Source organism: Podarcis tiliguerta (assembly GCF_965153285.1).
Source record: "Podarcis tiliguerta genome assembly, chromosome: 2".
NCBI classification, from domain to species: domain Eukaryota; kingdom Metazoa; phylum Chordata; class Lepidosauria; order Squamata; family Lacertidae; genus Podarcis; species Podarcis tiliguerta.
The window spans coordinates 53,072,686-53,098,878 of NC_139535.1; the positions used below are offsets into that span (position 1 = coordinate 53,072,686).

The 26,193-nt window shown below is 41.0% G+C and overlaps 1 protein-coding gene across 4 annotated transcripts in view; it reads right to left on the reverse strand.

Annotated features, from left to right (window-relative positions):
- BSN (bassoon presynaptic cytomatrix protein) overlaps positions 1–26,193 on the reverse strand; it is a 191,370-nt gene that overhangs the window by 143,360 nt on the left and 21,817 nt on the right. For all 4 annotated transcript variants that reach the window (XM_083429269.1, XM_083429270.1, XM_083429267.1 and 1 more), the window contains exons 2-3: positions 23,298–23,697; positions 780–1,616 (exon numbers count right to left, since the gene is read on the reverse strand). In XM_083429269.1, coding sequence (XP_083285395.1) covers positions 780–1,616; positions 23,298–23,697 — 1,237 coding nt within the window. The remainder of the gene's footprint in view (positions 1–779; positions 1,617–23,297; positions 23,698–26,193) is intronic.

Genomic DNA, 26,193 nt, shown 5'->3' on the forward strand with positions numbered 1-26,193 from the left:
TACCTATGAAAGCAGCATGACATCTTCCAGGTGCAAATCAAAGACTTTTTAAAATAAAATGATGGATGACTCATCTACTATCATATTTCCTTTAAACTTCAGAAACCCAAGACCAGAATATGCATTCGTAACCATTTCCATATTGCAGAACAGGAAAGAGATATCTGTGTGGTGATACAAGGCTTGGGTACCTTAAGACCTTTCCCTACCTACATTCTTCTGCCCTTACCAACAAGGACAAGGTCCATCAAGTCAACTCCAGCCTTCATGTACTCACTAGGCAAGGCCGTTACTCCATCAACTCTTTGGCAATCAAATAATTATCATCTGGATCTATCCCAGCAAGTTGCAAAGCATTCTGTCATTTCAGCTTGGTATCCAAACCAAATGCAACCAAATCCAGAGCAGCTCCTTCTTACCCAGGCTTGATGCTTTTGCGTTCAGAAACAAAACAAAATAAAAAATTACTTGCCCGTTGCTGTCACAGTGCTACTTTCCCAAGGACCCTCATCCTCTCACAGGCCAAGAAAACATGATCGCTTTGTTCCCCCCAGTCTCTTCCAAAACCAAATTTTGAAGGAGCAAGAGGGAAACTACATAAGATTCCTTTATGCATCTGTTTTCCTATAAGAATAGTTGCTAGTTTCCCCCATCAAACCAATCAAAACATGCACTGCCATTCATATCCTTATCAACTATATCCTTATCTATATTGAAACCAGCCACAGGAAATGCACTGCTTTTCAACACTGTGTTAAAAATTAAATTAGGAGCCCTACCTCCACCAGATGAGGTGTTGGGTTGAATCCACACATGTTGCAGACCTGCTGCTTACAGGATGTACAGGTATTATAGTTGGAGGGTTCACCGGAGCCCACGTTGATCTCTGCTTTACAGAGGGGGCACAAGACCCTTGCTTTCGGCACTTCCTTTGGCTTAATTACTTGTTCTGCTTTTGCTTGCTTTGCAGCCGGGACAGTTCCAGCCTTACCCTGCATTCCAGGTGTGGTGCCTGGGGCTTTAGGACCAGCTTCTTTGCTGGCATCGCTGAAGACAATTTTCGGAGGCACTTTGCCAGGGGACTGCTGACTTGGTGGGGTGGCCTCTGGCTGGACAGACATGAGTGTGCTTGCCTGGGTCAAGAGGGAAGCCCCAAATCCAAAGAGTTTACCAGTGAGGCCCTCTTGGGGCTGCTCTTGCGCCCCAGCACTGGGGGCAGGGGCCGAAGTCTTAGCTGGAGAGTCTCCCGCAGTCTTTCTCTGATCAGTGGACGAAGGCTTTGCTTGCTGATGCTGAGGGGAAGACCTCACCACTTCCTGAGGAGCAGCAGGTTTTGGCTGGGCTTGGCTGGGTGGTTCCCTCTGGGCTGAAGCGGGGGGTGGTTTGGGGGTCTCAGGCTGCATGACACCAGCACTTGGCCTGGGGCCTGGCTGCATAGTCCCTGGTTGTTTCTCTGGTCCTGGTGCCACATGGGGCAGTGGCTGTTTGGCTGGGGAATGGGAAGGGGAAAGTGCCGGGGAATGTAGCTGCTGCTGGCTTTTGGAACGGGGCGCAGTGGTCATGTCCATCCCCAAAGCTCTCTGCATCTGGCAATTTAAACATAACCACTCTTGCACCTAAAAGACAAAAACAAAGAAAAGCCCATAAGGATACATGCACAACTCGGTCATCAGACAGCTAGACTGGCAACATGAGAACACAGAACCTTTGTCCCTTGTTGAATGTTGCTTTTCTACCCAATGAACAAAACAGACTCAGTACATGTCTATGAACTCTTTCTCCAGAAAGATATTTTGCTACTCAATAAACATCAGGGGTCCATCTGTCAACTATTTCTTTTCTTTCAAGGCCTCCAGTGAAATCTCTGTCTCTAATACATCCAGCATAAATTTGTCTCATGACCTAGTTCATGTCTGATGAAGGCCTCGGCCTAAGCATCCGAGGAGAATGTGGGACTGAGGAGCATGTAAGTCCCCCAACATCTTCACAGCCATGCCACACTGTTTGTGTGAACATTTTAAAGCTGGTATGATTAGGCAAATGGCAGTGGCAACATAGCTGGCCTCCATCTGGTGTTATCAGTTCAAGCAGTGGCGAAGGAAGCCGCTCAGCCGCCTGGGGTGCACCGTCCATAGGGGCGAGGCTCACCGCGGGGCCTCCAGAGTCTGCCTGTCTCCTCCCCTCAGCTGCCCTACAGCTGTTGAGGAGGCAGTGGGCAAACCATTTGGGCAGCGCGGAGCCTGCGTGTGCCCAAGCCACCGCGTCTCTCCCAGGAGAGGGTCTGTGCGCACTGCAGACCCTGCGGTGAGTGCCGCCTGGCATTTTGTCACCCCCCTCATTATTGACACCCGGGGCAGACCACCCCTACTACACACCCCTTCCTCCGCCCCTGAGTTCAAGCATGAACACAGCCTAAGCGGGAGCACAGCAGCCCTGTGTGCTGCCAAGGAGGCCACCTACAAGTATGAGTGAGACTTAGTTTAGTGGCACTGTTCAGCTCAGTATTCTCCAATGCACTGGCTTATCTGGGAAAACTTGTTCAATGAATGGCCAACCCTGGCAGCAGCATGTGAAAATCATGTAGTACTATGTATACCCAGACAACATGACTTGCACACTGCTGCCAGGTTGGTCATTGACTGAAAAGATTAAGCTTTACTACATTCTACAACCTTTCAAAGCTCTGGAAAGCAAACACAGCAGCATCTCAGAGGCAAGATGGAAAGGTTCAGCCTTCCTCACCAGACATATATGGTTGACTGAAAGCAAGACACATTTTCACTCAATACATGTGAAACCCCTAGATACAAAATGAAAACTGTGACATGCCTTGGCTAAGTACTAACAAATGAAACATTCTCCCCATGAGAGAGATACCCAGTGACACAATAATATCTGAATCAAGTTAATTAAAGAGGCTTTATGGGAGCTGCAAATCTTTTGATTCTTTGAATCCCCAGGACACCATGTGACTGTACAAATATTAATATATAACACACTGTTGGATAATCACAGTTCATAAACTGGAGATTTTCTTAGGCAAGCAATTGCAGTCCTAAAAAGCAGCACAGTCAAGAAAGGTTTACAATAGAGGAAAATAATAGCTGAGAATTTCAGAGCAAGGCTGAGACAGTTAGGGCAGCAGCAATGCATATAGTTGCTCTTTTAACTCAAGAAGCCCAAAACATGTATTAAATCCCACCATTTTAATCCTGTCCTCCCAATCTCCCTGAACTCTTACTGCTTGCCAGCCCCCCTGGTCCCAAACTATTTCCAAACTGAGGATCCTCAGCCCATGATTAAGTACCAGTTCATCTTCTGGGGCTAAAGAGCTGGAGGAGTCACAGATTTGGGCCCTGGCAGTTCTAGAACTGTTGAAATGCTACTGCTGATACTAAGACTTCAAGGGGTGCAAGCGTGACGATCTTTGCAACTGATCACTCCGAAAGAAACGGAATCTACTTTTTCATTTAACCTTGGGAAACTTGCCCTTCTGGTTCTTTACCCACAGACCTAATGCTATGTGAATCAGAGCAGAATGCACAGCCATTTTAGTTTCAACATTTCATAGCTTTGAAAGGCTGTAAGCAGACTTTTCAAAAATGAGGTGAGGTAAAACCTTTCTCACCACTGAGAAAACAAACAAACCAATAAGGCAGTAGCAGAGTCAGGAACAAAAAAGACTGCCATTTTCATCCACCTGCCAGAGACACTTATTCGACAACACCAGTTTGAAAATGGATGAAGAGATACACAAAATAGCTTACAGTTACAGATATCCTTCACTTCCTATATAATTTTTCAAAATCAACTATTACAAAAATGCAGTACTGCATTAATAAGATGGTTCATCAGTAGTGAAAAGGCTGCTGCCCAGTAGGAGAGCAATGCTTTGTATGCACAATGGTCCTGAGTTCAATCTTCAGTTAAAGTATCAGATAGGAATGCTCAAAAACACAACCGCCAGAGACCCTGAAATGTTGTCTGTAAAAACAGACAACGTTATGCAATACGAACCAATGTCTCAGTGAAAAACAGCTTTGTATGTGCCAGTGAATTATGTGTGTAGAATGTATTAATTTTGCCTGCTTTCTGGGACAATTGCTTCTTGTGTTCACGGTTGCTTCTTGTGTTCCTTTTACACTGGTACAAAAATCACAACAATAAAAATAGGCTGCCTCAGGAAGGGAGAGAGAGAGAGAAGAAAAACTGGAGGAAATGCTTCATAATCAATCAAAACAGCCTCTGCCTTGATATATGCAAAAGGAGAAAGCTAAATTCCTGTGATTTTCAGTACTCAACCAACCACATCTGTGTGTCAAAAAGCATCTGCAAAGCAACTGGTAGCTATATACCAATCTGTGAAATAGCACACTTATCAAAGATGCTTCCAGTGCCGCTGACGCAGCATTTAGTAATTGCTTTACTTAGCAGGGGAGCTAAAAAGGCTGCACTAAGACAGCAGCACTAGGTGAGATTGAACTAGATGTTCCAGCTCAAAGTGTTGTCATCTCTGCAAGCAACACCCCACCCAACTGTACCTGACAACTGCCCAGTTTGTCTACATTTGAAAAGGAAGCTAGAGATGGATTGGAGAATTTGGTGCAGAAAAACTGGGGAGGAAAGGGGTAAGTACCCCTATTCACCTGCTGCATCTCCAGTCAAACTTTACTGATCACAAACTGACTAACAAGGCTGTATTAAATGCAACTATCTGTGATGTGTTGTTTACCTTGATAAGGCTTCCAGAAGAAAAAAAAATACTGGCCCCTCAACCCACCCCCTGCAAGCCTATTAACTTCATTCATTCTTCATTCTATTGATTTAGTATCTTAAAATGGCACAACTGCAATGAACACAATACAGACATCTTTTGCATGACTGGCAACTCACTCCTATAAATGTTTACTTGGAAGGATCATTGAGTTCAACAGGACTTACTGCCAGGTCAGTATGCATTAAGTCTGCAACCTAAACCAGTCTTTAAAACATAATCAAGGCTTTAGGTTTCTGTGCAACCCCATTTGTAGTCCAAAGATGAGAAACTGGGTGACTTTTGAAAAAATGCAGGAATTGTCCAATAAATTAAGTCACTATTTACAAAAAAAAAAAAAAAAAAAGTATCCACAGAAAATCATACCTACTAAGCAGTGTTCCCCCCCCCCCCCCGTTTTTTAAAAAAAAGTTTAGGGGTACTCTCAGTTTCCTACTCATACTGAAATACTGCCCCTTAATGAGGCCAAACTTAGATTCACAAAATGTTTAGGGGTAGGCGTACCCCTGCGTATCCCCAGGAAAAAAGCACTGCTACTAACCATGATATACAGTTGTATGTAAGAGGGTTCCATAACTCTGAAAGCAGAATTAAACCCATCCTAGTCCCAGTGATTTTAAAGGCCTGGCTTCCTGCTACAGCTTCCCCATCCTATAATCACCAACCAACAGAAATCAATTTTATAGGGGCTGAACTTTTACAGGGGGAACTTCCAGAAAACAGAGCTAATAAAGAATGCCCCCCCACTTGCACACGCATGCACACACACACACATTCAGAAACTAGACAGCACAACACCTCTGTTATCTGACAGCAGGTCTTCCAATCAAGACACTCAGCTGTCAATTATAACCGGCAAAACGTTCCTCCAGCAACCCAGCCCAAGGCAAAAGAACAACCCTTCCAGTTCATTAAGAAATACTTCTTGTGTGATTTGATGCCTCACTAGATCCCATTTAGATGTTCTTTGTCCTTTGGCTCCTGGAAAAGACCAAAAGGTCTGAGCACGTGCATGCGTACAGGTCTTTCTTCCCTGCTTTGCAAGCAAGAAATGTAGGAAAGTCTGCCCACAGTGAGTGTAGATGTTTTCTCTGCAGTTCTAGGCTTCTTTCCCTTTTCTGTCTTAAAAAAATTGCAGCCAACACAGCACACCTTCAACATCAGCCCTCTCAATCAAGGCAACAGCATTTAGGGTGCTTTTTGGTGCTGTGCTGAAAAGGGCCATGGGACAGGCACGTGAATAAACAAGAAGCCTCAGGGCCCTGGCTAGTCACTCTTTGTCTTTCTCAGAATTAAAATAGCAACTTGAGAGGGAGGAGGGTGGCCTGAAGGCAACAAGGATCACTGGTGCTCAAAATTGTTTTCATTCACTGGTACCTTATGCCTGAAGCAGAAGCAAACACATAAAGACATTGGATTTTTGTACAGGGGGGGGGGAGGGAGTTTAGCTGGAGGGTACAATACTGATGCTTTACACAATAGATATTATACTAGAAAGAGCAAACCGCTCTGAGTAAACAGACTTACATTTTATAACCTTAGCGCATGTCGGCATCAAGATATTCACACAAAACAGTGTTAGCCTGTGTGGGTCCACATATTTACACATCCCCCCCAAGCTGAAGGCCGCAACACAAGTCTCTTCAGGGCCTCCTTTTACAAACAATGCTGCTACTTCTAAGCGTACAGGCAAAAAGACTTCCAGCCTACTGCAGTGCAATGTACTGTACTGACAGAGACTGCTTTGCAGCTCCTTCCTGAAAACTGAATGCATCTTAGAATTTGAACTCATTGCCTCGTCATGGGCGCACTATTGTTTTCACCTTGCTGTACCACATAAAGCTGTATACATTAACATAGCTAATATCAGGCTACTGAGAGCTGGAGGCCAACCATTAACTGATTTTGTTAAAATTAAAATTAAATATTGCCCCTCAACAAAGAATCACAGGACAGTTTACAGTATAAAAACGCAAAAACACACAATGTAATAACAAACAAAACAATAGCCATCCCCCCATACAGATTATTATTAACATGAAAAGCACACATTGTAAAACACCTCTCAATTTTCATGGGCAAGCTAAAGGTTGTGGCTTGGGAGCAAACCAGAGGGAAAACCTAGCCTCAGTTCAACGTTGGGATCACGGTATCCCTTTAAAGGGATCCTGGGGGCAGTGCTTTGTCCTGATGTCCAAAAAGGGACTGATGGGCCATAGCTCCCCAAAATGGTGATCTTAAGGGTGGGGCCACCCTAATTTGATGTACATGATAGGGTGACCCTTAACCTTGTCAAGCATCTGTCAGCAATTGGGTTGGTCGATGTTAGGATACACACTCAATGCTGATGCCAAAACCTGCTAACAGCTGTAATCAATAAAGTTGTGGCCTGTAAAATCCCAATACTGTTGTCTTGGTGTGTGTTGCAACTAATATCATAACTGCCCCGTCCCACCCATATCTGCACTGGGCCTGGGCCAGCAAAACATGTCTAGGGCTGAAGCTTCCAGTTTACAGATTATCTCTTCCTCATGCTCGTTTACCATATAGAGTTCTTCCAGTTATAAATTCAGGGATAATTATTCCCTTAGAGAATTGTTTTCAGCTTTGAAATTTTGTTGGAAGGCTACAGGTAAAGTTCATAACATTGTCTATTGTCTATTTTTAATATTGCATTCTTATGTTGTTATGTACTCAGCAGTATCTTGGGAAGAGCCAATCTTGGCTGCCATCCAAACAACAGCTTCTGAGGAAGTACTGAAACAAAAATATATGCCAGAGATTTTAAACAAGATTATCTATACTACTGGATAACAACATTAACTGTATTTCTGCATGAAATTAGTACAGTAAATCTATGGATGCATGGGATGCACAGGCAAACTGTGTTATCCAGCATCCTGCTAAAAAAATCATTTTGTGCAAAATGTGCAAAAGAACCTCACAAGAATAATAAAAAATAGAGAGCAGGGAAGAGTTCTTTCTCTATAGGTTGCATTAAAATGTAAGTTTTTCTTTTGGCTATTAACTGAACTTTGGTCAGATCACACAGAGAGGCCCCTGATAACAACAAAAATCTGTTCACATGCGACTGAATTAGAAATCTCTCAAAGTTGCCCAAGCATACAAACAAGTTCCTATCTCCCAATGGATTTGTATTTGTAATTTGAATCAAACAGAGAAAGTAATTCACTATGTACTAAAATATCCCTCATATAATTGGTCAAGGGGACATACTTGAGAAATAACCTAGCTTAAATAACCTATTTTGATTAATAAATCATCTGCTTATTAGAAGATTTGTCAATAATTGTCAGTGCTGCATGCCTTAGCAGCAAGGAAATCTCAAGTGGAAGAAATGGAAAAGATCAGGGCAGTTAATGTAGGGGACTCCTAAGCAGATAAGAAATCTGTTTGGTTCAGTTTAAATTGAGATGTTATTGTTCTAGATCTCCCTCCCTTGTTCACACACGGTTATATTTTAGTATGTTTCCCCTATAATGTAATTTCTGTGATGAAACTTTTATAATGAACCTTTATCTACTTTTATCAACGGCTAGTATAATATGACTGATGAATGAATGACAGATTGCCGTGCATAATTTTTGCTCCCTGAAACATCCAAAATCTGGAGAAGTGAGTATTCTGACTGGGAGTTGTGTTCCAATCCACAAACAAATTTGGGAATGTCAGATCAAGCTGGTCACCTGCAAAAAGTGGAACAAACAAATTCCTTCTCCATCCCCAGCTGACACATCACCAAAAACTTCCGATGACCTGCTAGCAGTTTCATATATATATATATACGGAATAGCATGATGTAAAGAATAGAATCCTGTGGGTCCTCATAAGGCAGTGGTCCCACACCTACCTTCTGGAAACACCCAGTCAAAGCACAGTACTTCCTAACCCTAAACCAGTCAGAAATCCAAGGAGGATGTCATAGCCAATGGTATCAAAGGCCAGAAAAGCCAACAGGGATGCAGTCTCTTTGTCTGGCTCATGGCAGAGGTCTTCCACCAAAGTAAGGCTGCTTCGGTCCCAAGCTAGGCCTGAATCGGATTGGAAAAGATCTAAATAACGTATCATCAATATCATTAAATTTCTTTATTGCTTTCCAAATTGTTCAGGCCTATAAAGGCTGATTGTTAGGTTAGCTTTACCTAAGCAGAACTTGTGTTGACTTATAATAAATCTTATTTTAAGTAAGGTAAAAATCACAATGATGCAGGCATCCAAATCTGTATCACGACTAACAGGTGCTTTGTGTATACACTATACTTTTAAAGCAAATTTGAAACACATTTCCCCTCTCAAAGAATTATGAGCACTGTAATTTGTTAAAGGTTGCTGGGAATTGTAACTCTATGAGGGGTAAACTACAGCCCTCAGAATTCTTTGAGGTGGGAAATGTGCTTTGAAGGTATACTGTGCACGCAGCCATTCTTTATACACAATACAACCAAGCCGTACACCCGTCCCTCCCGAGATCGAAACCTACATATGCTTAAGTAACATGAGAACTGGGTCTAAAAAGATTATGTCAGGGGAAACCTATTAATTTGTGTACCAGCTGCCTCACTTGGGCAAGCTGCTTTAGTAAACCCAGGAGTGCCACCATTTTCAGTCTCCTGCAGAGCTTCTTAATGTACTCTGTGTGACATTTCCAAGGATTACAGCCAGCCACTCTGTAGTGGAAATTATTGCATCATATGGACAAACCACACAGCATCTTCTTGTTAAGAACGATTCCTCTCCCAATATGCACATGATAATATGCAAACCAAACTGCAAGGTGGACAAAGACATTGCCTACGTCTGCTACCTGTGTCTATCCTCATTCTCGCCCTCTTTAAAAAGGCTTCCCTCAGGTAATATATTTTATAAATCCTGATTCTTTCTGCAAGGTTGAATTATGTACAGTGACAAGAACTTCTGCTTTATCAGGACAGTGTTTCTAGTAGCTGCCTGGTAGTGACTATTAAATTGGAAGAGCTCTGTAGCTGACTATGATGCAGAGGCCAGAACCGTGACTGATGCAAGCAGTGTCTGCGCCACTCTGATAAGAACATTAGATGTTCCTGAATAATCTCGTCTTTGCTCAACATTAAAGCTGGTATGTTTACTGTTTCTGGCTTGTATGAGAGAGAGAGAGAGAGAGAGAGAGAGAGAGAGAGAGAGAGAGAGAGAATACTATTCATCATATCCATTAGAAGTGAAGGAATTGCCAAGAAACAGGGTAGGAGAACATTTCTTTCTACTATCCACTGTGCTTCTCTCTGCACATTTGCATTGTTGTGGCAGAAAGCCAATGGTAAATTACTTGTCAAACTAGAAGTTACTCATCCTAGTCTTAGGAGGTGAAGGGGTTCAAGCTTAATTTCTTTAATTTTGTTTATACAAGGAGGGAAACTTCAGCTTGGACTTACTTAAAATACCCGTTCCGTGACCCAAGGTTATGGACACACTCTAAAACCAGAAAGAGACATCCTTTGAAAATGCACCAGAAATTGGAAGAAAAAAGATGCACTACTATTAATTCCCCATAGCAGCAGCAAGGCACTAGGAGATTATGCCTCCTCAATGCAGCATTTCTAACTGAGATGCCTATAAAGGTTTTGTTTTCTGGAAGCACAGAGTGCAAGGACTTAAACAATCAATTTTATTAGATGACCCCGAGTTTTAGTCTTTTGACAGAGGGAGAAATCTGCTCCTAATCAACTTTATTCACACTGTCTTTTTCCCTCCCTAAACAGCCTCAACCAAACACATTAGCCTTTCATCAGAAACAAGGTGCTCTTTTTATGATGGGGCAGAGAGATCTGCACTCAGTATTTATTTATTTGTCATTTATTATTAAAGATTTATTCCGCTCTCTTCAAGTATCAGGGCATCTTATCATAAAATATTAAAAACAATATGAAGTAAATAATACATAAAATATGTTAAAAATAGCAAATCTATAAAAGCAACATAAAATATAATCCAAGCAAAAGAGATCGCCAGGAATATAAAAGGTCTTTGCCTGTGACAGAAAGACATCAGAGTGGGTGCCAGGTGATCTTCTGGGAGTATGTTCCAAAGCCAGGGCTCCACCACTGAAAAGACCCACTATCCAGTAGTGACCCACCAGAGCCCAAATGGCCAAGTACAGACAGACTCATGTGAAGATAGACAATCATTCACAGTATAGAGCCACTTCATGTATTTGTATTTGGGGAGACTCAGCCAGATGTGCAGGGTATAAATAATTTATTATTATTATTATTATTATTATTATTATTATTATTATTATTATTTTCAGAAGGGATAGGAGATTTAGAACTCTTGGGGGATGCAGTAGGGAGAAAAAGACCAATGAACAGAGCAAGGGCCATGCACACAGGGAAGACTCTACAAAGCACTTCAAATGCCACAGTTGCTCTGTTTCATCTGTCACTACAGTCTTATCCATTTACAACCTCTTGTTGCTGCACAAGAATTATCTGGTTAATGAAATTAGGAATGCGAACCGTGCCATCTTCATGCCTTAGCACTGCACTTGTCTGAGTTTTTACATTACATATATTGTTTTATTTAAGCCTTCTATGCACAAACAAAGACTAACAAGAGCAGTGAAAGAGTTGATTCAGCTTGCAAGTTCACCTCATATATGCCCACTTGACCACTTTGATCTGTGTAACTGGCACTGTTACAGATGCCACATAGTACTCATTCTATGCTTGTAAGAAACTGAAATTGATTTTGAGAGTGGCAGCACCCACACTTTGGAACTCTCTGCCTTTTGACATCCAGACCTTTGGAATGTTGGCATGTGTTTTAATCTGGATTTTAAGCTTATTGTGGATTTTAACTATTTTTTAATGTTTTAAATGATAATTTTATTTCTTTTTTGTAATAAACTTAAATGCAATACAATCAAGTGGTATCTAAATCTTGTGACATATGTAACATATATAAATAAATAAGATGAACACACTGGTTTCATATGGAAATTTGTAGTACAAACCTACATCCTTTAGGCCAGGGGTCAGAAAACTTTTTCAGCTGTGGGCCGGTCCAGCATCCCTCAGACCATGTGGTAGGCCACTTTTGGGGGGGAAATTAACAAATTCCTATGCCCCACAAATAACCCAGAGATGCATTTTAAATTAAAGGACACATTCTACTCATGTAAAAACACGCTGATTCCTAGACCGTTCGTGGGCCGGATTAAGAAGGCAGTTGGGCTGCATCCGGCCCCCAGGCCTTAGGTTGCCTACCCCTGCTTTAGGCTATTTTTGATTCAAAATAGTCACAGGACCTATAAAAGTGACATTTCAAAATCAAAGCTTAAAATTTCTTGTTTTTATAGTCCACTTAAAACAGCAGCTCCTTTGAAATAAAGGCAGATGTCTCAGACATGACTAGTGAATACAACTGGAAATGTCATCTGTTTTAGTCTAAGATGCCTAATATAATTCCCGATTTTCTGTTCTCTTATCGCTTTGCTCATTAACACAACTACTTCTGCTGGCTCAACATACTTAATCTCTGCCTGTTTTTTTGAAAGCTTGAAGAAAAACAGCTCAGTTTCGCAGACAAGAAGTAAGGAAAATAAATAGTTCTCTAGTTCTCTTAATACAATGCCAGAGATGCTTTTAAATCAGTCTAGTGCCCTGGACATGGAGGCACAAGGTAAGACAATTGCCTCTACCTGTAGAATGTATTAATATCTCATTCCTTCTTATTGAAAATACGCTGAGAGTAATAGCTTAACCGAGACTGAATAATGATTTTCAGTGAGAATTCTGGGGAACAAGCTACAGATACATACAACTGCATGTAACAATACTTCAGCAGCTTCTTCTTGTAATGAAAAGTGAATATGGAAAAGGTTTTTTCCCTTATATCCCAAGAAAAAAATATTTACAACGATCAGACTACTTCCTCCTTTCAGGTTGCTGGAACCAATTTGTCTTAATGAGCCATTAGACACCCTACCAGGCTTTGCCCCTCAAATGTTTTCAGCCAAGATGGGTCAGGGCTGGCACACAAGTGGTAGGCCATGTATCTCCACATAATGTGGAGTGGGGGAACAGATGCATTGCCTAACATTATTCTGCTGCCATTCCCCACTGTAGTTAATTTCCCCGCTATGGGGCTCCAGAATGCTGGAGTTTTGTATGTACATTTTCATGTAATGTGCCCTTTAGAGTATTTTCTTTCTTCCCCAGTGTTTTAAATGAAACATTTCAAGTTACAAACTGTCAAGATTTGCAAAAGCAAAACAAACAACTCACTGAAGAGTTACAGTATGTTGGGGGGAAACAAGGAACTTTATCCAGGATTTGAGAATATGTACTGCAAAGGGGACGCGGGTGGCGCTGTGGGTAAAAGCCTCAGCGCCTAGGGCTTGCCGATCGAAAGGTCGGCGGTTCGAATCCCCGCGGCGGGGTGCGCTCCCGTTGTTCGGCCCCAGCGCCTGCCAACCTAGCAGTTCGAAAGCACTCCCGGGTGCAAGTAGATAAATAGGGACCGCTTACTAGTGGGAAAGTAAACGGCGTTTCCGTGTGCGGCTCTGGCTTGCCAGAGCAGCGATGTCACGCTGGCCACGTGACCCGGAAGCGCTGGCCCCCGGCCTCTTGAGTGAGATGAGTACACAACCCTGGAGTCTGTCAAGACTGGCCCATACGGGCAGGGGTACCTTTACCTTTACCTTTTACTGCAAATGACATGCCCAAAATATAGTAAGCTTTCTTTGCATTTGTAGAGATCAAATTTCATTTCTTAGTATTTTAAGTTATATTGCAGTATGCATCTGGAGCTCGCTCTCTGTTTTTTTTTTTTTTTTTTTGCACCTCAGAACACTAGAAATACTGGATGGTGGATTTACAATGCAAGCAGCTATTTGCAGATCCAGGTATGTATATGGGTATGCCTTGCAGAAACTCTGATTCACACCATTCTACACCAATATACTTAGTTTGTAGATGCAATGACTAGAGTGTCTAAATGGTGAGCAGATATATATATCACTGGCTCACCTGTGAATCCGTCGCTATGGAGTCAGACTTAAAACAGCTGAACATATTGCGGTCTGTCGGTTAAAGCCACCTAGGTTTCAGTTTTCAAGTCACTAGAGCCAATGGTTGACATTAGGGGTTCTGCTGATACAAATATGAATTTGCTTTTAATTAGAAACAACTGAGATCATTTGAATGGCAGATATCACCAATGCATGCTTCAACAGTTGCCTAAAACTATGCATTTGGAATCTTGGCACATCTGGCTACCCTTGTTCAAGGCTCTTCCCGCTGTCCTTGGCAGAGCAGCAATTGCAAAGACGAAAGCATGCTGTTTTTAATACATCCAAAGTTGTTGCCTTTGCTACCTGCTGCTTTAATTACTTTTCACCCCCATGTTCCCTCTCCCACACAGAAAGCCACACGCCTACATCCTTTGAAGAAAGCGTAATGTTTCAATCTGAAACGCCCATACTGTTTATCATACCTCTTAAACGTTGCAGAACTCCTGCTTAGTCTTGCTCACTCCTTATATCGGAGGCAGAACATGTGGATGACACAATCTAAAGAGGACTGTCGGTAGAACTAATTGCCTTATTCGTTGTGAATAATGTATCCAACACATTTTTATTAGCACTTGCTTCATCTTTTTGTTTGGTTAAAACACTCCTTTCATTATTCTTCCCCACTCTGTAAATGAGAGGAGGGAACCAGAGCAGGAGAGGAAGGAGCAATTGGAACTGTTTGCACATAAAGCAACCTTAGATGTTATCAAAGGTTCTGAACAATTGTACACTGTGTTAGTGGGGATAACTTGTTATTTCTCTTTAACAGAATGACAGCAGAATCCTATACTTCTCTATTTAGAAATAAGTCATGCTCTGATGAAACTTACTGCCAAGTATCTGGGTGTATGGCATTGCAGTCAGAGAAATGAAGTTGAGAAATATGCCATTATGTAAAAGGCTTGTTAGCCTGCAGTTCCTTCTCAATAAAAGAGATGATGAAAATGAGGGGACAGAAAATAAATACCAAATTAGAGAAGACTTAAAAGAACAGGTATATTTAGAAGTCAGATACTGCAGCAGATATAAAAAGAAAGCCAGATGCTTATTTATTTCTTGAATAAAAGAGTAAGAAGATGAAAATGCAACAAGATGAAATCTCAATTAGCGGATATTGCCCTCTGGAATTCAACGCAGCATGGGAAAAGCTTTTAGGATAACTTACAAACCATTCACAAACATTTTCAGACTGGTTTATAGTTTATAATTACAGCACCGGTAAGGCAAACTATGTCTTACCAAGATGGTGTGAATGTGTGAGCTCTTGCAGAGGAGCTCACTTCAATGTTGCTCATCCTGACCATTTTTTACTGCCATGCTGATCTAAGCCAAGGTTTGGCTTAATGTGTTGTCCACACCCAGGCTCATGGTAGCCTCCTCATTACCTATGGGCAGCAGCCAAGAAAAAACTTTTAACAAAATGTTTGATAAAGGATGTAAAGAGGGTATAATCAATTTGATGAAGGGCATTATCAAGGTAAGCTTAGGCCATAAACCATGCTTTTTAAGGGGATAAAATTCTGCCTACATATATAACATTCTCCTTTGCTGCATCATGTCGGAGTAGGTCTGAATATAAACAAAAAATAATTACTGGCCAAAGGTCAAATCAAGAGGACAATAGTTTGGATCTACATTGCTCCTCCATTCACACAAGCAAAGGAGTGATTTCCACCAACCAACCCGCCTCTTATCTACAGCCCCACCCCATAACATCCTTTCCTGAGAGTTCCCTAACCCCCAGCAGCAGATTTCTGTGGAGTACAATGTGCTACAAAGCGAAGCGGGAGGCAGAAAAGCCATTTTGTAAAAGTGAATGCTATTCCATTTACAGAAGGAAAGAGATGTTCCAAACCCATATGAATGAATAAAGAGTTATACAACAGCACTTTCAGTTGCATAAAAACCTATCATCGCTGCAGTCAACTGCTATAAGACAGAGAAACACAAAAACCCGGCCTAACATCAAAGTTGATGTTTAATCCTTGAAACAAATTTTAACAAGCATGTTTCAGATTATTTTTATTATTATTTTAATCACACAAAAAGTGATCTGAAATCAATTTTATAAGAAATTCAGAAAAAAATATGCAACTATAGAAATATATGGTTAAAAAAGATCAGGTTCATTCATACTGTTGTTTAATGTGGGTAGCAAGCTTCCTAAATCTCCATTAATTCTCCATTGTCCATATGACATTCTCCCTCTGGACAATGGAGAATTAATGAAGGTACAGAAAGCTTACTATCCATATTAAACAACAGTATGGGTGGCACCCCTGTTTCTTCTGCTGTTGATGTGGTTTTTATGACTATGTGTGCTGCTTTTGGGTTTCTTCCCCAATTTTTTTGTACTTTCATTCTAAACCAGCTTACATTGATTTTATTATAGAAAAACAGGATATAAATGTTCAGATAAAATTTAAAAGCCCTCTTTATACTGAACCAAAAATGTCACTTTTTGTTCTCTTCCTTTTTTACATTCTGTGGCTGCATCTAACGCTGATGTTTCATTCACTAACTAGTATGGCTAGCTATAGAATCATAGAGTTGGAAGGGGCCCGGGGGTCATTAGTCCACCCCCCTGCAATGCAGGAATCTCAACTAAATCCTCCATGACAGGTGGCCATCCAACCTCTGCTTAAAAACCTCCAAGGAAGGACAGTCCTCCACCACTCAGAGGAGTCTGTTCCACTGTCAAACAGCTCTTACTGTCAGAATGCTCTTCCTGATATTTAGTCAGAATCTCCTTTCCTAGCCTCAACTGAACAGATATAAGAGTCAGCAGCATTCTTCTCAAAACTAAAACAATTAAGCCTGACATGATTCAAAAGTGATGCTACCATAGTTGGGAAAACAGATTCTACCTGGGTTCAGAATGAGCAATAGCTTGATTAATCAACTATCTAAGCACAGAGCAATGAAAGAAAATATGGTTCCTCTCATGCAAAGAAAAATTAAATGCCAAGTGGGTGTAAATACCTTGAAGATTGCACTTAATTTGTAGTTCCCTAAATTATCAACATTCCAAGTAGCAAAGTAATGTCAAAGGATGTTCATAACCTTGCTAACACTCCTAAGCAAATCCATGCTCAAGCATCATGATTAATTATCAGGCATTGGAGAACCTGGTAAACACAGCACTTAAAGCATGCACTTGTGGAACAATTTAAATCAACTCATCATACTTCCATGGATGTAAAAAAGTTTGCTAAACTGTGTTTAACACAGACTGGAATACAGAATCTGAGCTATTCAAACAAGCAGTGAATCAAGTTTGGGAAGGATCCCAATAATTTTCTAGTCCTATCAGCTGAAAAAGTAGAGGATGATTTCTCAAACCTCATCTCCTCTTCAAAGAGACTCCTATTTGCTTTAGACAGAGCTTCTCCCACCCACTCACCTACCCACCCACCCATGAAAACCACCAGTAAAACTCACTCCCATCTGAATTATTTCTTCCCTGGCAGAAATAATTTAAAACTTTATACCCCATGTTCTGGATTGGGGGCTCTACGCTGGCAACTTATGTTTTAAAACCCTGCATTTAGGGGCACCGTTGTCTGTTTGGCCATGAGATGCTTCTAGTTTGGCCTTTAGGTGGTTTCAAAAGTATCTAGGAAGCTTGTTCTTTCAATTAACCACCTAACTGAAGCAAAGTTGCCACAAAAAACTATGCCTCTAACCCTGTGGATTGTAGCAGTGGATAACAACTGTTCTTTATCATCTTTATGGTCACCTTTAAGGATCTGAAAATGGATTGTTATCAAGTAGTCATTTAACTGCCTTTTCTCACAGCCTAAATAGTCTTGATCCCTAAATGTTTCTAAATCTTTTCCACAGTGCCATTTTCTTTGGCTTGTTAGCATGCTTCTTAAATTGGACGTGTTAATCCAGTGTGGCCTAATTAATGCTAAATTTTACAATTACTCCTTGTTACTTCTGCAAACTCATTCCGCGAATGTATAAACTAACTCACATGAAAGGCTCGTACTTTATTTAGAATTATTTTCACCAGAAGACTGAAGATGAGGGGGCAAAGGAAATACAAATTATGGTATTAGAACCACACTAGAGCCTTTTTGGGGAGAAACAAAGTAGAATACAAAACTTCTGCACTCACGAATCTGGACCAACATGTGTATTTTTAAAAGTATATTATAATCAAAGACATCCAAACTGACTTTATAAAAGCATAACTGGGATCATCAAGCATAATGCATAAATGATTCAGAGAAGAAAAAATGTATTTTATATACTGCACTGGTTATTATGGTCCCATCAACACTACACATTTAAAGCACTGCTATACCACTTTGAAAAACCATGACCTCCCCCAAATAATCCTGGGAACTGTAGTTACTGTAGTTCAGAGAGTTGTTAGGAGATCCTTCTTCCCTTCACAGAGCTACAATTCCCAGAGTCCCCAAGGGAGACTCTGACCAAACTGCGGGTGGCAGTGGAAGACAGGAGTGCCTGGCGTGCTCTGGTCCATGGGGTCACGAAGAGTCGGACACGACTGAACGACTAAACAACAACAACAACCAAGGGAGAGAGATTGGTTGTTAAAACCACTATTGAGAACTGCAGCTTTCCAAAGGGAATAGGGGTCTTCTAATGATTCTCAGCACCCCCAACAAGCAGTGGTATGGTACTGCTTTAAACATATAGTGCAGATGATGCCTTAAGCAGATAAGCAAATGAAATCTATTGAGATATATGTTGAGGGAGGCGGGGGACTAATTCTGTAAATTAGCAACTTTGTTTTATCCACCTAAATGTTCACTGGAATCTAAAAAGCAAAAGAGCCTACAGATTATCTCCACTACAAAAAAAAAAGGCAACAATAATTCAAGCAGCAAAGCTTTCGTCCTGTCAGTCAATCAGAAAGCTAAAGGAATGATAGCACTACTAATGTTCAACAAATGACGTTTAAGGAAAAGAATTTCCTGAAAATAGCCTTCTGGCTTAACACCAAGTCATTCATTTGCAAAGGCGAGAATTATAAGAGGCACCCGAAGAAGATTTGCCCCAAATACATTATATAACAGAAACCACAGAAATATATTACTGTTCAGAAAATGATTTCTCCTTCATTGTTAGCCCTTGCATTCTGACCCTGGATATTAACAGTTAATATTCTTCCACCTTGTAAAGTGACAGAGTAGTAGGGTTGCCATGTGTCCTCTTTTTCCAGGACATGTCCTCTTTTTCTGGGGTAAAATATCTGTCCGGGTGGATTTTTTAAATTTGCCAAAATGTCTCTGGATATACTTTCTGGATGAGACATAGACATAACTGGTGGCTGAAGACTTGCTTTCATCTTCTCTTCTCATGCCCGCCCCCCCCCCCCAGCAATGTATCACAGCTTCTATAGCCTACATATAGAAGGGGTATTTAAAATGAGAGTCGTCATAGCACCCTCTTTTTTTGCTCTTCAAAGTATCGCAACTCTACAGGGTAGTAAACCAGAAGAGACCATTGTTAATAGATCGCCCGTCGGTGACTGTGTTTGTGTGCGCATGTGTGTGTGTGTGTGTGTGTGTGTGTAAAAATTGCATTCATAACAATATATTGTCTCTGGTTTGCCCTATAAATTACTTTGTGGCTTTAAAACTACAATACTGTAATAAACACATGTGCTGACATGATGTCAGTTCAACATCCCTACAGTGCTGATGCCTTTTTTGACATGTGGAGGTTTTTTTTGGAGGGGGGGTTATTGGGTTGTTGTTGTTTTTATTATTTTGTATTTTCTAGTTTTATTCTGTGAACTGCCCTGAGACCTGTGGGTAAAAGATGGTAAACAAACAAACAAACAAACAAACAAACAAACAGGTTTGAAGCATTTTACGATAAAGGCAGCTTAACATACTTATTTGCTTGTACAGTCAAAATATGGAATCAGAGGCCTGCTCAGTGTGGCTGCTCAAAACATCCTCTGTGGCATCAACACTTCACATGATAAACAATAATCAAGTCCTTCAAATTGGTCTCTTTCAAATTCACAAACATCATATTCCACAATTAGGATTACTTCCTTATCTAAAATAGTCACTCATATAGTTCACCAGCCTGGATTTGCTGGGTTGTTTTTTTTTGCTAATTTTCATTTAAATGGGTGAACCTGGGATTCTCCAGAGGTTGCTACAGCAACTCTCATCAGCCCCAGTGAGAAAGCCCAATGGTCAGAATCTGGAGGGCCAGAGATTTTTCACCCCTGATATAAATCCTCCTAAATGACAAAGAAAGGAAGCAGAAGTTTTCCAAGCTGATTTGTTTTGTGCCTTGCTAGAACAAAAAGTAAAATGGGCAAATTATGAAATATGCCGACAAATACCGTACTTTCCCATGTATAAAACTAGGTGTTTTTTTCTTTAAAAATAATGCCCCCAAAATGGGGGGGGGGGTGTCTTATACATGGGTAGTGCATAGGGTGAACGTTTGACTGATTGCTGCCGCGGCTGTTAGCCGCTATTGTGCATATTATTGGTTGCTGTGTCAATGGGTGCTGTTGATTTGCTGACACTGCGGCAATTAGGCAGGCAATTGGCAGCTTCTGCCGGCGAGGGGACAGACGGGAGGCGGATTTTACAAGACGTGCAGGTGAGCAACCCCCCTAAAACCCTCTGCAAAAAAAGCTCAACAACTCAGGGCTATCCTCCACAAAAAGAGCTTAACAACTCTGTGCCATTTCCCCACATTCTCTTAGAGTCCCCCAAAATAGGGGGCTTCTTATACATGGGGGGGGGGCGTCTTATAGACAGAAAAGTACGGTATGGCATTTGATTTATAGATCCTTTTGTGTATTCCCAACCTTTCCATACTGTTTAATACTATTCAGAAAAGTCAGTTTCATTTATCTAAATGGAAAAGCATAATGAACATTCATTGCAAAATATATTTCACATAAAGTACTCAGGCAAATATGCATTAACAAAATCGGGACATAATTCAAGCGCAGCTGCTGCACAAACTCCATTAATTTCAAACTCCATTGAAATAAATGGAGGTTGAGCAGTAACAGTGGTTAGGGTAATGCATCTTTAATTATATGTAAACAATTTTGAAATGAAAAAGGGCAGATAGCAAAACATTGCAACAAATAATTTATCCAGTTTAAATCACAAATGAAAGGCTGTGAGATGAAGGATAATGTATTATGTTATCTCCCTGCTTGAGAGATGCTCAAGTGAGTTAACATTATATAAGGAACTTGTATAACTAGAGAATCTTGTTAGCTGGGCTATCGTACTCATGTTCAGACCAGTGGGACGTGGGGGCGAACCATACTGAACTAGTTTAACGAAATGGCGTACTCCACCCTGCCTCGATCAACTTACCTCACATTCTCTGCCCACTCTATTATTCCTTGCACCTATTGAAGGATTCAAAGCAATGGAATGATTTGCTCTGTGGGCTTCACACAATAATATACAGTTGTACCTCGGGTTAAGTACTTAATTTGTTCCGGAGGTCCGTACTTAACCTGAAACTGTTCTTAACCTGAAGCACCACATTAGCTAATGGGGCCTCCTGCTGCTGCTGCGCCGCCGGAGCACGATTTCTGTTCTCATCCTGAAGCAAAGTTCTTAACCTGAAGTACTATTTCTGGGTTAGCGGAGTCTGTAACCTGAAGCGTATGTAACCCGAGGTACCACTGTATCAAGGAAATACACCAATGTTTGTGTGACTGCTCTTCATATATTTAGGTATTTTTTAATTAAATAGCAGCCACAGAGGCAATCAAGACAATGTGAAGGGTGGGTCCCTCCTTCCCCATGTCAAAGCCCACTACCCTAAAAAACCTGCTATTTGGCACAGGAGATGCTAGATTTGTTGGAAGTGCAGCAAAGGGGTTAACTACCCGCATGCTTTCTGCATCCCATAGTTTTAATACTTGTGGCCTCTCTCCTATCACACAATAGGAAAATAATAACATAAAAAGGATGATGCAGTTTATTTATATGCTGCTTTTCAATGCAAATGCCCGCCAAGCAGTGAGCAGCGCATTAACGTAGTACATGCAACAGAGTACAATAAAATACCATATATCAGTCAGTAAGCAAAACCATTTAATAACAAAAGCACCACATTGATTTAATAAATAATTATGATGATAAGAGTCAGAGGAGAACCTCCCCAGACTAGAAAATTAAAGGGCACTCTCACCAACCCTATATTCTATCCCACACATTTAGGTGCTAGAGACCTGAACAAAGAGAAAGACTTAATTGGTTTTAAAGTATAGAAGAGTAAGAAGTACCCCAGTTTAAGAGTACCCTAACTTAATCTTATCAAATTTAAGGGGTTAGAATTAAGGAACATGAATTACAATCATGTCATTCACATACTGTCTAGCTTGGCCCAAAGTCTGGTTATGCAACCCTGATGTATTTTTCATACAAATCAAAGGACTGGTGTCCAGGGAATGTGGCCAAGAACTATTTGGGAGCTGCTATAGTTGCTTAGCCTGTTTGCAAGCTGAAGACAAGTCTTTTGAGTGCCACATACCTAACAAGGAGAAAATCAAAGGTATTTCAGGGGAGGTTTGTCAACACAAGAGATTGTAACCAATTTTCCCCAGTACCAAATATTGCAGAATGAATGCTAGGAAAATGTGATATTACTGCAGCAGAAGAGATAACCTCAGAAAGGATCTATGGATCCCTCACCATGAATAAGTAACAACTCCAGATTTATTTCACAATAAAGCATAATTTAAAACCACTCTCTAAAAATGTCACATCAGAGGACCAAATCAACCATAACATAACAACCATAACATCTGAGCTCTTCAGATGCTTAGTTTTATTCCCTATTCTACTCAACAGCCAGTGGAAAGATTCTCTTCTGTTGCTCCTGAATTTCACAACCATCAAGCCTCAAAGCTATCTGAGCCCCATTCACACACAAAAATCTGAGTATATCAGGCTTCATGCAAGTGTTAGCAATCTTTAGCTAGTAACAAGCCTGTTGAGTGAAGCAAAACTGTATCACATTTTCTCCCTTCCCTTTCATACTTTCACTCTTTCTTTTATTCTTATTGCAAAAGGTACAAAAAGATTCACCGTAAGAAAACTTAAAAAGAGATTCAAGAAGAGTATCAGATGAAGGAGCTAAAATGTTTTGGTTGACAGAATTCATTTAGAAAAGTTAGTTGCAGTTTAGCCAGGTGTATACAACCAAGCTCTAAACAAAACTGCATATGCCCCTATTTGATGACATTACTACAAACACTATAGTTCCCCAGTCCTCTAAACCATTCTCATCCCACCTTCATCACATACACACATCACTCAGTGTTTCAGATCTCAATAACTAGGTTGAATTCCAGACTCCCCTTTTCATATCACACAGTGCAAGGAGGCCCTCACCTGAGTTATGACATACTAACAGAAATCAAGTAATGATGCCCCATAACTTGATCAAAATGTTCAGTTTATGTATTACCTCAGTCAGGTGAGGGTTGGGGTTGAATCCACATTGGTTGCAGACCTTGTTGTGACACTGTGTACAGGTGTTGAAGTTTGGCTGGTTGGGAGAGGAGGTGAGTTCTGTTGTCTTGCATATAGGACAGAGTGTGCTGCTAGGAAGGGGTGCAATTTGTGGGACAGAATAAGGTGAGGTAGGGGTGCTGCCTCGATCCGGTGACACAGACGGTGAACGCCCTGTTCTCTGGCTCCTGCTGTCCACTTGGAGTGTCCTCCTTGGCCCATCAGCCTGTTGGGGGGTCTGCCCATGGCTCCTCATCTCTCTTGTGCTTTCGCTGGTCTGAGCAGCCGGTTTGGGGGATGGGGAAGCTGCTCTCTGTCCAAAGGAGGGGTCCGATTGATCTGGTCTTCTTGGTGTGCTGAAACACATTAAATGCAGATGTCAACCAGGTTGCAGAGAATTGAGGTAAGATAATAGGCAAAACTGCCTTGACTATTTCCTCAGGATATACTTTGAAATGCATTTGAGAATCTCTGAGATTCAAAGTTAAGGGCAAGAAAATAAGTGTAAATAGATGTTTAGAGAAAATGATTGCCATCTTTACCTCCACCAATTTCTTAGAACCACAAGACATGGATATTTCTTCAAGATGCAATCCAACAAGTTGTAAATACAAGATTCAATTGTATTTAAAGTCAAAACAGCTAAAAACGTGTCCTTTCTTTCCCCCAAAGGCTATAATCTGAAAGGGGTGGGGCGATAGGTCAAGGGAGCAGTACGTATGGACTTGGAGGATGAGGCATACATTTTTATACAAATAAAAATAAACAAAAATTAGAACCAACAGAAATCAGGCATACTCAGTTCCAACTGGATATATTCCCACTACTGGAGAAGGCTGTGTGGTCATTTGCAATACCACTCTCAAGTCTTCATGCAAGCAAAGGAACTCATAGCCAGCTAGAAGAAACAAATCCCATCCACTTATGCTGTTTCTATGATAGAGGATAGGTAGATAATTCAACTGCTACATGGCATTATAAAAAACAGTTTTTCTATTTTGCCAAAAATGGAAAGGCGTTTAAAATAGACTTCAAGAGCTGCTGCTTGTTCTCTATTCTAACTTAAAAATAGGTCAGCCGACTGCAAGAACATCTCTTCTTTAGCACACAAGCATGTATATATATTGTCATTCATTCCGGCTTCCCTTATTAAGGAATATTCCAAACCAGAATATCTAAATTCACCCATCCTCTTCCCAGTTTCTAGGGCAGGATCAAACATAGTCCTGGTCTTTCGGGAATTTAACCTTCTGAGGTTCACCAGGATATTATATTGCAATTTCATATTCTCTCATGTCTGAGTAATATTTATAAACTCCCTATCATACACTGACAGAAAACTCTGCACTATTCATTCAGTGCTCAGCCCTGTAGATCAAATGTGTTGGCTTTGTCCCAAATACTTTTTTGAATTCCTGTGTAACCAGAACTACATCAAAAACAGAAATAAATAATGTAGTAATATGTGTGTGCCAAACAATATTTTGTTGTGACTGGTTTTGAACATACTTTCCATAATCCCATCATAAGAGTGTGATGGCCACAAGGGAAGGTGACTCTCTTAGCTGAAACACATTTACCCATCCTCAGGCTCAATCATTCTTTCATTTAAATATACTTTGAATTTTGATACAGCTCAAGTTGCATCTGAGTCACCTGCCGTTTCCCTCTAGTCAGCTCCCCATTGCACTGGTAGCATCTGAGTATGGTTTGACAAGATAATGTGGGTGTTTCCCATGTAAGCATTAGTGGTTTTGATCAAGAGGAAGCAGGACAGGAGCGATGGGTTATCTGGACAATTCATATGCTGCCCAAATGATACGTGAACCAACTACAGGAACATCAGCCACCATTGCAACTGTAACGTTTGAATCAGGCTTGATCGTCTCTGAGTCAAGTTAATATCGAGCCAATCCCAAATGTAATGTATCCAGTGACTTATGCCTGGGTGCTCTCTCTTATCCATGGCTAGAGGACAAGGAAGGAAAGGAGCAAAACCACATGGCTTCTCAGCATATTTGAAGATACCTACAGAGAAATCAAAATAAAACCTTGCAAAAACACCATTTGTACAGGGAGTTGCCACTGCCTATGGATTCCTGCCAGGCATACTTATGGTAAAACAAGCTACTGTCCATGTTGCATGTTCCTGCAGTATAACTTGTTTTTCTGTAGGGAAGCTATTATCAGCGTAGGAATATCAACTTATCCAACCCACAGATATGCAGTGGTTTGTGTCCAAAGGCACAAATATATTATTTGCTCCTAGCATAGATTTGGCATTGACAAGGCCAAAGTCTTCATGAATGTTTAATAAGCACTATAAATCTTTAGAATACATCAATGACACTGTTTCATACTGTTCAAGTAGATTGCTTTAATGCATGCATGCTGTTCCGACCATACAATTCCTTGTGACTCTCACAGCAGAACTACACATTGTAAGAAACATAAGAAAAGGCAGCCCCATGTCTTCCCCGATAATCTGAAGGATCGTTCACAAAGTCTTCTGAGTGATAGTGGCTGGCAGGGAGGCAGAGCAGCAGCACACTGCCACCCTCACAGCAGCAGCGTCACTGCCACTTACCAGAAAGGCTCAGTGGTGGGGTAGAGGCAGAGGGCCTTTTGGGCAGTGGCACCTGCCTTATGGAACTTCCTCCCAGCAGATGTCAAACATACAGCTATGTGATTTTTAAAAGACATCTGAAGGCAGCCCTATTCAGGGAAGTTTTTAGTGTGTGATGCTGTGTTGTGCTTTTACTACTTTTTGTTGGACACTGCCCAAAGTGGCTGGGGCAACCCAGTAAGATATATAAATAAACTAATACTAATAATAATTAGGAACTGTTAAT